This window comes from Hirundo rustica, chromosome 18 (genome assembly GCF_015227805.2).
Source record: "Hirundo rustica isolate bHirRus1 chromosome 18, bHirRus1.pri.v3, whole genome shotgun sequence".
Classification (NCBI taxonomy): Eukaryota; Metazoa; Chordata; class Aves; order Passeriformes; family Hirundinidae; genus Hirundo; species Hirundo rustica.
Window position 1 is genome coordinate 9,694,217 of NC_053467.1, and position 13,338 is coordinate 9,707,554.

Consider the following 13,338-nt stretch of genomic DNA (forward strand, 5'->3'; position numbering starts at 1 on the left):
CACGCTTTGGAGGACTCGACTCGACTCTCGCAGATGTTCCCAGCAGGCAGCAGAGCTGGGGTGGCCTGGGATGGGGGGAACCTTCACTCCTGAGAGGTGGCAAAGCCACTTCGTCCCTGTCCCAGCTTCTCCAGAGGGAAAACTCTGCTGCCTTGCCCCCATCGTGCCTGGAGCCTGACTCTGCTGAGACAAACCCTGCATCCCAGCACCAACAGGATTTTAGCTCTTCTTTCTCCTTTCCCCGTTGTTTAGAGCGTTTTTTTCCCCCCAATTTCCACTCCTTTTAATTGCTTTTCCAGCAGCTGCCGCACAGCTGGAAGCAGGATGGGGCTCGTTGGGCGTCTGAAAACAAAACATCTTTCCAGTGCATCTGCATTCAAAACAGGGAGGTGAGGGAATCAGACAAGCCAGGGAATCCAAACGAGCTTGGAAGGGTGCACGGCCACGGGATAATTCAACGAGTTAAATGAATTTGACCGTCCCGGAACTTCCACAGTTTGAGGATTGTGCATCTGATTTGCAGAGCTGCCTCAGACCACAAGGGCTGGCTGGTTGTTGCTCAACAAAAGGCACGGGCTCTGCTGCAGCTGCTGATTTACTCATTTTCAAGGCATGAGCTCATTTAGGAGAGGAGCAGAAGCATTTTCCTGCATCCCTTCGCGTTGGGCGACGGGGACGGCTCCTCGTGGCTGCAAAAAGCCCGTCTGAGATGCACTTCACCAAAAAAGAGCACTTTTCTGACCAAAAGCTGTGCCTCAGTGTGGGAGCCAGCCCTGCCCTGACTGCATGGATGTACAGAAAAGGGTTTTTCACAAAAAATGACACCAAGCACTCTTGACACCATCCTGCTCCTGGCCCTGCTGCTGAGGTGGGAGCTCAACCCCTCAGAGCTTCGCTGAGCAGCAGCAGGAGAGCACAGAGCACCTCAAAACATCATTAACTAAAGCCTCCAAGCAGATGCTCCGCAGGGTTTCTGAGAAAGAGGACTCAGGACCAGACTTTGTATCTGCCAGGAGGAAGAGAGGGGCTGGGAAGGGAGCCAGACCCTTCCAAGGGGACATGCCAAGCAAAGGAAAAAGGAACAGCGAGAGCTCCAGGAAACCCTTATCAAAGAGAAATCCAGCATGTTAAATCAGGGACTTTCTGGACATCACTTAAAAGAAGCATTATAAGGGAATGAATTAATTTTACAGCTTAAAAAAAAAAAAAAAAAAAAAAAAAAAAGCATGGCACACTGCCCTTCCACACCATCAGAAACAAACTGCTGGGAACCGTCCCCAAGCTGAGATTAAACTTCTTTGGGGTTGTTTTCCTCCCCACTGAGGGGCTCAGGGAGCACAACCCCCTTTTTAATTTTGCTGCACCCTCCACTGACCCATGAGGCTGGAGGTGGCCACCTCCTCCTCTTCCTGTCCGCAGGACTGCCAGGAGCAGACAGAGCCCTGCCTTTCATGTCCCACCTTCAGCCAGCGCTCCCCCGTTTCGCTGCCCCTCACCCAGAGCCGGCGCCCACCCAGCGAATTCACCGTGGGCACAGCTCCGAGCACACAATGAACTCCTTCTCTTTCTACTGGGGCTGGTTTTCCAGTGGCTGGAGGTGATTCACCCCTGCAGATGGACACGGTGCCACGCCAGGAGCACACAGCTGCCGTGGGGCCACTGCTTGCCCAAAGCCGGCCGGAATGAATCCGGCTGCGGAGCGCCACGCGACCGCGGGCGGTCGGAGCCCGAGTGTTGCAACACTGCAAAATTCCCCCAAATTCAGCCGAAAATATCGAAATACTGCAGCCTGAGAGCCCTGGCCATGCCAAGAGCCAGGGCCTCCACGCTCTGCCTGAGCCCAACCACCCAAAACTCTGCTGAACCCCAAAACATCAGCCCAGGCTTTGAAAACCATCCCCATTTCCAGCACAGCAAAACACCCGAAGAGCCAAGAGTTTAACAACCCAAACCATCTTTATTTCGGAAGTCCTTCCTGCTGGGAAAGGAAAATCCTCACCTCTACAAGTACAGCCAAGTGGTGAGAGAAAGGCAAGTGTGTAAAATGAACTGCAACAGCAGGAGGAGCGTCACAAACGTGTCACCCTCAGCCCTGGCACCTCCTGCTGCCAGAGCTCTGGATGCTGGCTGTGCAATAAATCTCACTTGCTAAACAGAGATACTCGAAAATAAGGACTTTTCTTGGGAACATAAAACCAGACACTTTAAACTCTCCATAGAAAAATACAACCTTGTAACAACAACCACAGACTGAACAATCTCCAAGCTTTGGGCACGTCAGCTGCTCACAGCAACCCTGCAAGGCAGCTCCAAACACCTCACCTGGGAATGCTGACCCCAGCTGCCTGGATTCACCCCAATCCCCCCAAATCCAGTTTATCTCTGAGAGCACAGGCTGGGTGTGCGTCGGATGGATGGGATTTGGGATGTCACTGAGAACAGCTGAACAAAGGGGCGTCGAATCCCAGGAACAAAGCTCTGCCGTTCCCAGGGCATTCCCTGGTTTAATTTTGCCTGGGTTTTTCCTGTTCTGGAAATTACAGACATCTTCGAACACTTTGAAACACTTCTGATACAAGGACAGCGATGTTTTGGGGTAGAATTTTACCCTGGTTTAATTTTGCCTGGGTTTTTCCTGTTCTGGCAATTGCAGACATCTCAGGACACTTTGAAACACTCCTGATATGAGGACAGCGATGTTTTGGGGTGGAATTTTATCCCACTTCACCACACAATGCCACCAGGCCAAAATGATCCCACCCAAAGAGGGAATTAATTTAATGAGCCAAATTCTCTGTCCTTTCTGTAGCTGCACAAAACCCAGTGCCACCATCCACTGGGCTCCTCCAAGATAAACAACAGCACCAAACCGAGTTAATCCGGCCTCTAATCCAAAATTTTCCCATCTGAAATGTGAGGAAATATGGAAATACCCGAAACAGACAGCACAGAACTATTTTACAGACTATTAACTCCAAGTGAGAGAACAAATTCAAGGCAGACACCAAGGCTGCTCACAGGTCACAGTAATTCCCTAAATCCACGTGACAAGAATGTGCTGGATTGATGGGCAGGTGACACTTGGCTGAAACACCACTGGCAAAAAAAAGAGACCGAAAAAGTGTGGGATTTGGGAAAAATGCACTCATGGGAAAGTGCCAAGAGAATTCTGAGTCCCAAATTGCTGCAAATAAAGGCCAAAGCTCAGAGTTCCCAGTAGCAGGGCTGGGGCTAAATAAATAAAACACCTGATTTTTTTTTTTTTTTTCTTTTTTGACAGGGAAGTTTCACCCCTGTCCTTTTAATCCCTCATTTCCAGGGCTGTGGATCCCTGGGGAAGCAAATGGGACGTCCAGGGCTTTGTGTAGGGTTTGGGCTCCAAATTTAACTACAAACCCAAAGCTGTGCACTTGTATGCAAACTATGGGTCCAAAAGAGGGAGTGGAATTCTGCACAAGGAGTTCCCATCTCCCTGTGTACGAAACAAATGGGAACAGATTTTGGTTGAACACACTGATAAACCATTATCAGACACATCACACACACTACTGCCTGATAATTACAAACAGCTGAACGCACAAACCCAACTTTACCCATTTTTGTTTTTGAGTTTTCTCAAGAAAAACAAAGCTCTTTTCTAACTTTAAGGTGAAGATACATAAATGACATGACTTACAAAGCCAACATCTCAACAGAAACCCGTCTCTGTATCTGTTCACTGCAGGGCAAAATGAACTGGGAGCAATCTTTAATTTCCCCTTATAAAACTAAAAATGCGATGGTAGCTTTGCGTAGGAAAAAACAAACCAAAAAAATAATATATTTTCAACACACATTTGTCATATCTCAGGCTAAAGGACCACACATTCTTCTCTTCTTAGTGCTTCTGTGCAAACCAAAGGCACCTTTCTCACGGGTGAGGCTGTGAACTGGGACAGATTCATTTGGGGTTTGACACAGGGGGTGACAAGTGGCCAGGCTGGGCCCCATGTCACTGACTGCAACCACAACAACGAGGGGCTGGGAAACACCGGAGCTCGTGAACGCACTGGCAAGGGAAACGCAAACGTCTCCAAAGCGGTGTGTGTGTGTGTGTGTGTGTGTGTGTGAGAGCAGCTGGCAGGACACGCGTCCTCACAGCCAGGGAAAGAGCCAGGCTGATCTCAGCGCAGACCAGGCACAGCCACACCTCTGCAAACCCCTTTCCAGCAAGCAGGGCAAGGAGCACGTCCACTCTGTCCAGCCCCTGTGCCCCCCAGCACGCGGGGCAAACCCCACAGGGCAGCACAGAGCTGCCAGCCTGCAGGGGAGAGCACGGGGAGTGCCACCAAGCGCCACTCTGATCGGCAGGTGAACATTTCCAGGCTGTGGGGACGCCCAGCCGAGCTGGGGGCGCGGCTCAGGACCCTCCTTGCAGCGGTTTCCCCCTCTCTTCTAAGCAGGTGCATCTCCAAAGCAGAAGCAGGAGCGTCTCAGCTGGCGGAGGAGCGGGGATGGGCGCGCAGGAGGGGCGGCAGTGCCCACCCAGACCCCGCAACCATGGGGCAGCGGCCACCAGCTCTGCGCAGGCAGGATTCTCCCGAAGGACAGCCCAGCCTGGGGCCCGGCAGAGCCCAGGGAAGGCAGGTGGGAGCTCCTGCACCAGCCACCGACACAGACAGAGCCCTCGTGCCCAACACGGTGCGGGAGCAGCCGGGGGAGCAGGGACTGGGGTCAGCCCGAGGAGCAGGGGGACGCTCAGCGCTCCTGCGGCGTGATTCCCAAGGCCAGGGTGGTGGGACACGCTCAGGGCTTCCAAAGCCAGCTGTCCTTGCCCAGCCCAGCTCCAGGAGCAGAGAGAGGACGGGCGCCGGCAGCGACAGGAGCACGAGGGGCTCAGAAAATGACTCGGTCCTCCTGCGTCCTCTCCCACCACAGGCTGCTGTTCAGGGTGCCAAAGCTGCTCTCCTCCTCCTCCTGCTCCTTAGCGAGCTCCACAAACACCTGGAAAACACGGAAAAGACCCCCCCATGCTCCTTGTGGGAACGTCCTTGGTCACAAATACAACTCATGCTAAAATCCTCATGGGTACTCAGCGGATTGCTTCATCCCTGAGGAGGATGTTTCTAGTATTTTGAGGTTTTTTTCTCCTTACTAAGACGTTTTCAGTATTTTGAGGTTTTTCTCCTTACTCCTTCCCTCCCATCTCTTCTCCTCAAGAGCACAACGAAGAGGAAGTGCAACACTGAAGGACGTTAATTGTCAGCAGTAATTAGTCCACAATAAGCAATTACCAGTCTCAGCTTCACCCTTCTTCCAGCTACCAACAGCAAGTGCCTGTTCTTGGAATAAATCAGAGCAGCTTTTCCACTAATACCACACATTAGCTTTCTTCCAGTCACTGCAGTTGGCATCTTATTTTTAGAGGGGAAAACGGGAATAAAGAGGGACTGGAGAGCTGGCAGATGTGATTCGCTTTGCAAAAAGGGAATTTGCTTTCCCAAAAGTGCCCCAAAAGGCATCAGCAAAGCAGCCCCAGCAGCCTGAGAGCAGAGCCTGGGGGGTGAGCTCCTCTGGGAATTCTTTCCCAATATCCTTCTGACACCTTCACCTGGCAGGGTTTGCACCCACAAACCAGAATTTAACACACCTGTTCCAGTGTTGCTTGAGAAAAGCTGTAGTCCTCGATGTTGAAGGCGTGTTTAACTGGGGAAAGAATCAATAAGGGCAGATTTAGGCACGCTTTACTCACTCTCGATTTCACAAGAAATGGAGTCGGGGACAACATCAGTCAAAGAAAACTAAATTAAATTAATTTGGAACAGAAATGGAAGAGTGCCATCGCACGGCAGAAGTGTCAGTTACGGGGGACAAAAGGATTTGTGTGTGTGGTGTATGGCAGGGGCCTCATTACCTTCCTCCAGCTTGGAAAAAGAATGTGAAAGCGACTGTACGTCTTCTTTAGGAATTTTATACGCCAGGATTGAAGCAAAACTGGAACACAGAAACAAAACAAATTTGGCTTCAAGCAAAATCACTCAGAGTAAAAACATTAAAACCCCATGGAATGGATGAAAGACTCCTTTTATGAAGGTTACTGCAGGAATTTTGGCTGTCAGGATCACACAGGAGAAGGGCAATGACGCAGCTCCAGGTGCATCAGCTGAGACCCCCCGAGACTGCTGGAAGTTCATGCTCTACCCCTCAGGTTCAACCACTTCTATTCTGCTTACTCATGGCACATTTGCTTCCTGGAACTCCCAGAGCCCTGAGGTTTTGGATTTCAGCTGAGCTGGGAGGTCCCAGCACGTCCTGGAAGTTTGCATCACGCAGCCGCTCCCGCAACCCCGGCTGCGGCGCGGGGAGCTGCTCTGCTCTGCACAACTGCTGCTGGACAGGGAGCTCCCTCCCTCCCTCCCATGTCCCACACTTGAGGAAGGGTCCCACTCACGATCCCCCCAGGATCTGGATGGCTGCAGAGCCCTTTGTGGAGTCTCTGCGGTCACCGAGCCAAACCCCCGGCTCCCCACGGCGCAAAGCCGGAGCTGCCGGTGGAACAGCAGCCAGCCCACCCTCGTGCTGAGAGCCCCAGAGGCCTCAGGCATTTCCAGGTAAGGGCAGTGAGTCAGGCTCGGATTTCAGCCCTTTCCCGGGGGCCCCGACCCAGGAGGAAGCTGTCAGGCAACAGCTATGCAGAAATCCAGTTTTGCTTCCTCTGTGCCAAACATCTGCGTGGGCTCCCGGCCCCCGCCCTGGCAGCCCGGGCTCTGCTGCCTTCCAGATCCCTTCCTATTTTTTTTTTTCATTCTTCATTTTTTTTATATACATATTTTTTTTTAAGCTGTGTGTAAATATTTACGTTCCTTCCCCCGGTGCCAAGGAGCTGCTGTGAGATCAGAGGGTTTTATTGAGATCGGTATTTTCTGGCTGTCTGTCAAACCTCACCTTTCCTGGCGGTTGGCGTTGGGGAAGATGTGTAAAATCTGCCTCTGCAGATACTCCACCTGCTGCACGTCTGCAGTTTCCCTTAATTTCATCTCCAGGAAGTACCCTCTGCCAAACTTGCTCTTCAGGTGCTGGACAGTACCTATACACCTACAGAAAACATGAGAGCAGCCCCACCTCCAGCTGATGCTTTTTGCTGGCAAGGATTGATTTCGCCCCGAATTTAAGGTGTGACATTTATCCGTATTTCCAGAGAAATCCGTCCCAGGTGCCCCCTGTGCCCCCTGGCCCTGGGGGGTACCTGAGCTGTCCTGACACCAGGATGGCCACACGGTCACAGACAGCATCTGCCTCCTCCATGTAGTGCGTGGTCAGGATCGCCGCCCTCTCCTTGTTTTTAAAGGCTGCTCGGATTGCCCGCCTGCAAAACACAACCCAAGCCACCCCTGAAGGAAAGCAGCTGGCAGGGAGCAGCAAATCCTGCCCCAGCAGGAAAGGAGGGCGCTGATGGAGCCTTGCTTATGGGATAATGCTGCTCCCACAGCAGCAATTAACACCTGGATTTCCCAAAGGCAGCTCGGATCCGTATTCCCCTTATTATTTTAAGGATTTATTTCGACTCCCAAGCCTGTAATTCCCAAGTTGTTCTGGGAGAGGACAGAGCTGCACTGCACCCAGCACGCGGGTTGGGCTGATCCTCCCCTTCTTGTGAGACCCCAGCTGCAGTCCTGTGTCCAGCCCCGGAGGAGCTGCTGGAGCCAGCCCAGAGGAGGGCATGGAGATGCTCCAAGGGCTGGAGCTCCTCTGCTGTGGAGACAGGCTGAGTGTTGGGGGGTTGAGTCCAGAGAGAAGCTCTGGGGAGACCTCAGAGCCCTTTCCAGTGCCTAAGGGGCTCCAGGAGAGCTGGAGTGGGACTGGGGATGAGGGATGGAGGGACAGCACACAGGGAATGGTTTCCCACTGCCAGAGGGCAGGGATGGATGGGACAGAAAGCAGAAATTGTTCTGCTTTACTGGAAGATATCGCTGCCCACGGCACGGGGGTGGAACTGGACGATCTCCATCCCTTCCAACCCGGCCCACTGCGCTCTTCCCCGCTGGTGGGTGTCCCTGGTGTCAGCAGGGATATCTCAGGGCAGGCTGGTGGCCAGCACTCACCACATGTGCTGCTTGGCTTTGGGATCCATCCCGGTGGAGGGCTCGTCCAGCAGCGTCACCCGCGGGCTGCCCAGCATGCTGAGGGCAAAGCACAGCTGGGGGGAGGCAGAGGGGCAGGGTGAGCTCGGGGAGGGCGCTGGGGACCCCCAGAGTGACCCCAGAGCCCCCCATACCTTGCGTTTCAGCCCCATGCCCAACTTCTTGGTCGTCTTCTGCAGGTGGTCCTTTAAATCCAGCACGCTGGCGATGCTGGGGAGGGAAGGAGCAGGGGGGAAAGGTTTGGCTTCCCCCTCACCAGAGGATGCAAAACAGCCCCTTGTGAAGAGCTCAGTTACAAATAATCGTGTGACAAGCATAGAAAAAGCAGAGCAAAAAGCAGAATTGGAGCTTCCACACAAAACCACTCATCCTGGAGGAGCCTTGGTGACAACACAGACACAGCTCCAAGGCCAGGACTGCCCAACCTTGCAGATCCTACAAAGGTCACTGCTAGTACTTCATAGCCCTTAAAAAATAACTGTAAAAAGAGTTTCAAATGTATCAAAAGTTTCAAATTTAGCAGAATTAAAAATCCCAGTTGAATTTTGCGCGGATGAACCTTTATCTTTACACCTATGAATTCACAATCACGGAATTTCAACGGAGCTTGAACCCAAACTTAAATGGAAACAAAAACTGCATTAGGAACCACCTGTCCTGGAGGAGCCTTGGTGACAACACAGAAACACCTCCAAGCCCAAGGTCACTGCTAATACTTCATAGCCTTAAAAAATAACTTTAAAAAAAGTTTCAAATGTACCAAAAGTTTCAAATGAATCAAAACTAAAAATTCCAACTGAATTTTGCGCGGATGAACCTTTATCTTTACACCTATGAACTCACAATCACAGAATTTCAATGGAGCTTGAACCCAAACTTAAATGGAAACAAAAATTATATTAGGAACCACCTGTCCTGGAGGAGCCTTGGTGACAACAGAGAAACAGCTCCAAGGCCAGGACTGCCCAACCTTGCACATTCTACAAAAGTCACTGCTAGTACTTCATAGCCTTAAAAACAAATAACTTTAAAAATGCATGTATCAAAATTAAAAATCCCAACTGAATTTTGTGTGGATGAACCTTCACCTTCCTCACCTACGCATTCACAATCGCGGAATTTCAACCGAGCTTGAACCCAAACTTAAATGGAAACAAAAGTTGCATTAGGAAAAGCGAGGATGGGGAAAAAAAACCAACAAAAAACCCCTCTAAAACCCCTCCAGCAATAAGCCTGAAGATAAAAAAAAGCTCAAAACCTGAACCACAAGGATTTCTGTACTGAACTACTCACCGCTTGATGACTTCCGTAACATCAGACTGGCTCATGCCCTTGATGGCCCCATAAATCTCAAAGTGCTCCTGCAATGTGATATCTGGCCAGAGAGGATTCGTTTGAGGACAGTACCCCACGAATTTCACCGAGCCATCCTCACTGCTCAGCCCCAAGGAATCGCCTCCCATCAGAACCTGCCAGGAAAGCGCAGAATAATCCAGAATATTAAACATTTCCCAACTCTTTTCGCACGGTTTTAGCAAAATTCCCTCAGGAGTGCTTGTAATAATAACAAAACTGACACATGGGTTGATTTTTTGTGCACCTGTAGCGTGGAACATACCTGCCCACTGGTTGGCTCAATCTCTCCAACGAGCATATTAATTAATGTGCTTTTCCCAGCTCCATTGGGGCCCAACAAACCCAGGATTTCTCCTAAAAAAGGACAACACAAACATTGCCCACGAGGCCACATAAACGCTTCCAAGAGTTGTTTTGGTTTTTTTTAATAAATAAAACATCTCAACAGCAAGCAACTGAGACTCCAACCTTTCCTCACGCAGAGGGAAACGTGTTTGGTGGCCACCTTCTTTATCTTTCTCCCCAGAAGGAATTCCTTCCTCTCATCAAACTCTTTGTGCAGGCTGCTGACCAGGATCGCTGGCATCTGGCAGAGAGAGGAGGGGAGCAGCTGCAGATCCCAGCAGCTCTGGGGAGCCCCCAAATGTGGGGGGAGCAAGGATTTACCTCCCCACTCCTGGGGCTGCTCAGGATCTCCTTGACTCGCAGCCGCTCCGCCCTCACATCCTCATCCTCGTTCTCCTCGTGAGGGACATCGGGGAACTTCCAGGGCTTGGCTTTGCTGAAGCATTTCCTAAAAGGGAGGGAAGAACAGCGCGAGGGCTCTGCTGAGCTCCCAGCTTTGGAGCTCAAAGGCGTCTGCAGGCTCCTGCAGCTCATCCCAGAGCAGCACGAGCTCAGGGACGGGCCAGCCGCTGTGCCACCTCCCTGCTGAGCTTTGTGGGGCACAGCAGCCCCGGCCATGCAATGGGAATGGCAATTCCCTCGTTTTCACACAGGGAGCACCCTTCTAAAATCCCTGATTTTGCACTGATGTGACTCGAAAGGAAATAAATCCCCTCCCTGCCCCTCATTTCTGTGCTTCAGTGACAATTTTCAAAATCCTTTATTTCTTCCACCAGCAGCACCTTCCAGACCAGTTCCTCAGGACAATGCATTGGGGGAACCAAACCCCACCCCAGAGACACACCTGAAGAAGGGATCTTCCCTCACCGTCCTCCCTCCGTTCTTCAGCTCCAAGTAGCGCAGCAGGAGCAGCCACACCAGGCACTGCAGGTAGGGCTGAGGCACACAAAAACCACCCAGGTCACCAGCCAGGCTGGGGACCCTGGGGCTGACCCCACCACAGCCACGAGGGACAAGAAGCTCCAGCTCTGCTGGTGCTGCCAAAAGTATTGAATCTATCGCTAAATGCTGCTCAGCAGGTCTGAGGCGCTCTCAGCCCTCTCAAGGTTGAGATTTCAAAGCAATTATTTGGGGTTTTTGCACAGAGAAGGGGCTGTCCCTGCTCTGGAGCTCTTGCTCCATCAGCAGGGATTCCACAATAATCAGAATTACTCCTGGCAGCGTTAATCAGGCCACAGGGGCAGCAGGCGTTGAGCTGGTGGGCACAGGGGCTCTCCTGACCCTGCTCCTGCTGCAGGCCCGGCACCAGAGCAGATCTTTACAGGTGAAGAGGACAGGCAGAAGGGGATCCCAGCAGGAACCACAGCTCCCAACAGCAGACTGGGAATTTTCCCCATTTCTAAAGGCAGAGAATGCAATGCTCACAGCCAGAACTGCCACCAGCAGCCGGTCCCAGGGGTCGCGGTAGCCCCCACTCTCACTCTTGCCTTTCCATGAGACCTGGGAATTCAGGGGAAAAAAACCACGTGGTCAGGTAAATAATCACCTACCAGAGACTCCATTCTCTACTCTGCGCTTTCAGCACTTCCTGAGCTCTCCAGAAAAAAAAAAAAAAATCAAACAACTCCATCCAAACCCTGGGGCTGCTCCTGCTCTCGAGCCACCCGCTCCCAGTTACCCCACTGGGTTTGCTCACTGGTGGTTTTCCTTGGAACGTCACAGAATCATGGAATGGTTTGGGTTGGAGGAGACCTCGAAGCCCATCTCATTCCACCCCCTGTTGCTCTAAATCCCTTCCAGCCTGGCCTCGGGCACTGCCAGGGATCCAGGGGCAGCCACAGCTGCCCTGGGAATTCCACCCCAGCCCCACCCCACCCTCCAGGGAGGGATTTCTCCCCCAAATCCCACCTAACCCCACCCTCTGTCAGCCTGGAGCCATTCCCCCTCATCCTGTCACTCCATCCCTTGTTTAAAGTCCCTCTCCATCTTTCTCGAAGGCTCCCTCCACCCAGAGAAAGGAAATCCCATGGAAAACCTGCTGCTTTCCCCATTTTAAAACCAAACACCCAACCATCTCCAAGGGCTCTGGAAAGGATCCCTGGAGTCTCCTCACCTTTATAAAACAAATCAGGCAGCCAATGAGGGGATAAATAGGAATGAAGATGGAGAAGACGTAATGCAGGATGGTGGTTACCAGGAAATGGTCCAGGAAAAAGGACACTTCAGTGACAACTGTGCACAGCAAGGCAGTCTGTACCAAAGAAAAGGGGGAAAAAAGTCCATTTTCATCCACTTCAGACTCTCCAAGCAGAAGTTAATTCATTTAAGGCCCTTTTTCTTAGAGCTTTTATCACTCAGGATATGGCAGCGAGTAAAAAGTTTCCCATTTCCTGTGCATTAGGGACACGCAGTTCAACAAAATAACTGGGATTTTTTTTGTTTGGACATCACCAATCTTCCCACTTATCCCAGCTCCAGGCCGAGTCACTCACCACTGAAAATATAAATGACCAAAATTCCTTTGTGTTCTGGACTTTCTTGAAGGTGAAGGAGACCACGTAGGTGAAGAGCACGACTGAGGGCACGTAACCAATCAGGCAAAAAATCTGCAGAGACAGGAAAGGTTTCTCAGGAAAATGTGCAGCAGGAATTTTTTTTTTTTTTTGCATAAGGATCAACTGGAATCACCTCAGTGTGACACAGAACTCTGGATTCATCTTTGTCACTTTATTTGATGTGTTTTGCTGCCTTGGTGCATACAAAATGTATCACTAAAGACACAAATTAAAGGATGTGTGGAGAGGCAAAAGCTCCCTCCCCTTCAGTTTAATTTAAACTCTTTCCCATTTTTAAAGTTTTTTTTTTTTGGAACACAGGCTCCCATAAATGCTGACCTCAAGGTTCTGGCAAATATTAAGAATTCCACCACAGCATTTTCGTAGAAATTCAAACAAGGGTAGAAAACCAGCCCTGCAGCCACATCCCAAACCTGATTAACTCTGGAAAAGCAGCTGGGAAAAGCTGATTCCTCTCAATTCCAGGGAAGCCTGCTCTGAATATCAAAGACAGGAATTCTTGTGGTCTCCTCCACCGAATCCCATCTGCAGCTCCCTGCAGAGATGGGCTCTGCTCAAAGTCACTGTGCCCTTGTCATCAGCAGCACAGGAGCAAACAGAGAAATTACCAACCACAGCACGGAGCACAAGGCAGAGACTGCAGGAAGAAAAGAGCACTTCCTTGGAAAATCCTGGCTGGAAAAACAAGGCTGGAAAAGAGCTGTGAGATCTGAGTCCAGCCTGACACCAAGGGCAACTCCTTAAATAATTCCAGGGACAGACTCCAGCAGCTCCCTGGACAGCTCCTCCCAGTCCCAACCACCCTTTCTGTGAAGAAATCCTTCCTGTGTCCAACCTAAACCTCCCCTTTATTTTATCCCAGTCCTGAAGGAAACTCCCAACTCGGAGCCATTTTCCCCGTGCAGGATGCTCCACCTTTGTGCCAACAGCGTTCTCCCTGT

At 51.2% G+C, this 13,338-nt stretch overlaps 1 protein-coding gene across 1 annotated transcript; it reads right to left on the reverse strand.

Moving 5' to 3' along the window:
- Positions 1-1,937: 1,937 nt before the first annotated feature.
- Positions 1,938-12,521, reverse strand: LOC120761052 (cholesterol transporter ABCA5-like). Its single transcript, XM_040081900.2, has 15 exons — positions 12,314-12,521; positions 11,935-12,072; positions 11,247-11,321; positions 10,666-10,757; positions 10,143-10,269; positions 9,945-10,062; positions 9,739-9,830; positions 9,414-9,589; positions 8,255-8,330; positions 8,082-8,176; positions 7,226-7,345; positions 6,925-7,074; positions 5,894-5,973; positions 5,630-5,685; positions 1,938-4,983 (listed from the first exon to the last, which is right to left on the reverse strand). Exons 1-15 carry the CDS (start codon positions 12,488-12,490, stop codon positions 4,876-4,878), a joined length of 1,680 nt encoding a protein of 559 aa, XP_039937834.1. The 5' UTR covers positions 12,491-12,521; the 3' UTR covers positions 1,938-4,875.
- Between the last annotated feature and the right edge of the window lie 817 nt (positions 12,522-13,338).

Coding starts and splice junctions, on each gene's coding strand:
- LOC120761052 (XM_040081900.2), bottom strand. CDS start 12,490: ATGCAAAAAAAAAAAAAAATTCCTGCTGCACATTTTCCTGAGAAACCT. Junction 11,322..11,934: donor GCCTGATTTGTTTTATAAAG/GTGAGGAGACTC, acceptor CTGAATTCCCAG/GTCTCATGGAAAGGCAAGAG. Junction 10,758..11,246: donor TGCTGGTGGCAGTTCTGGCT/GTGAGCATTGCA, acceptor TGTGTGCCTCAG/CCCTACCTGCAGTGCCTGGT.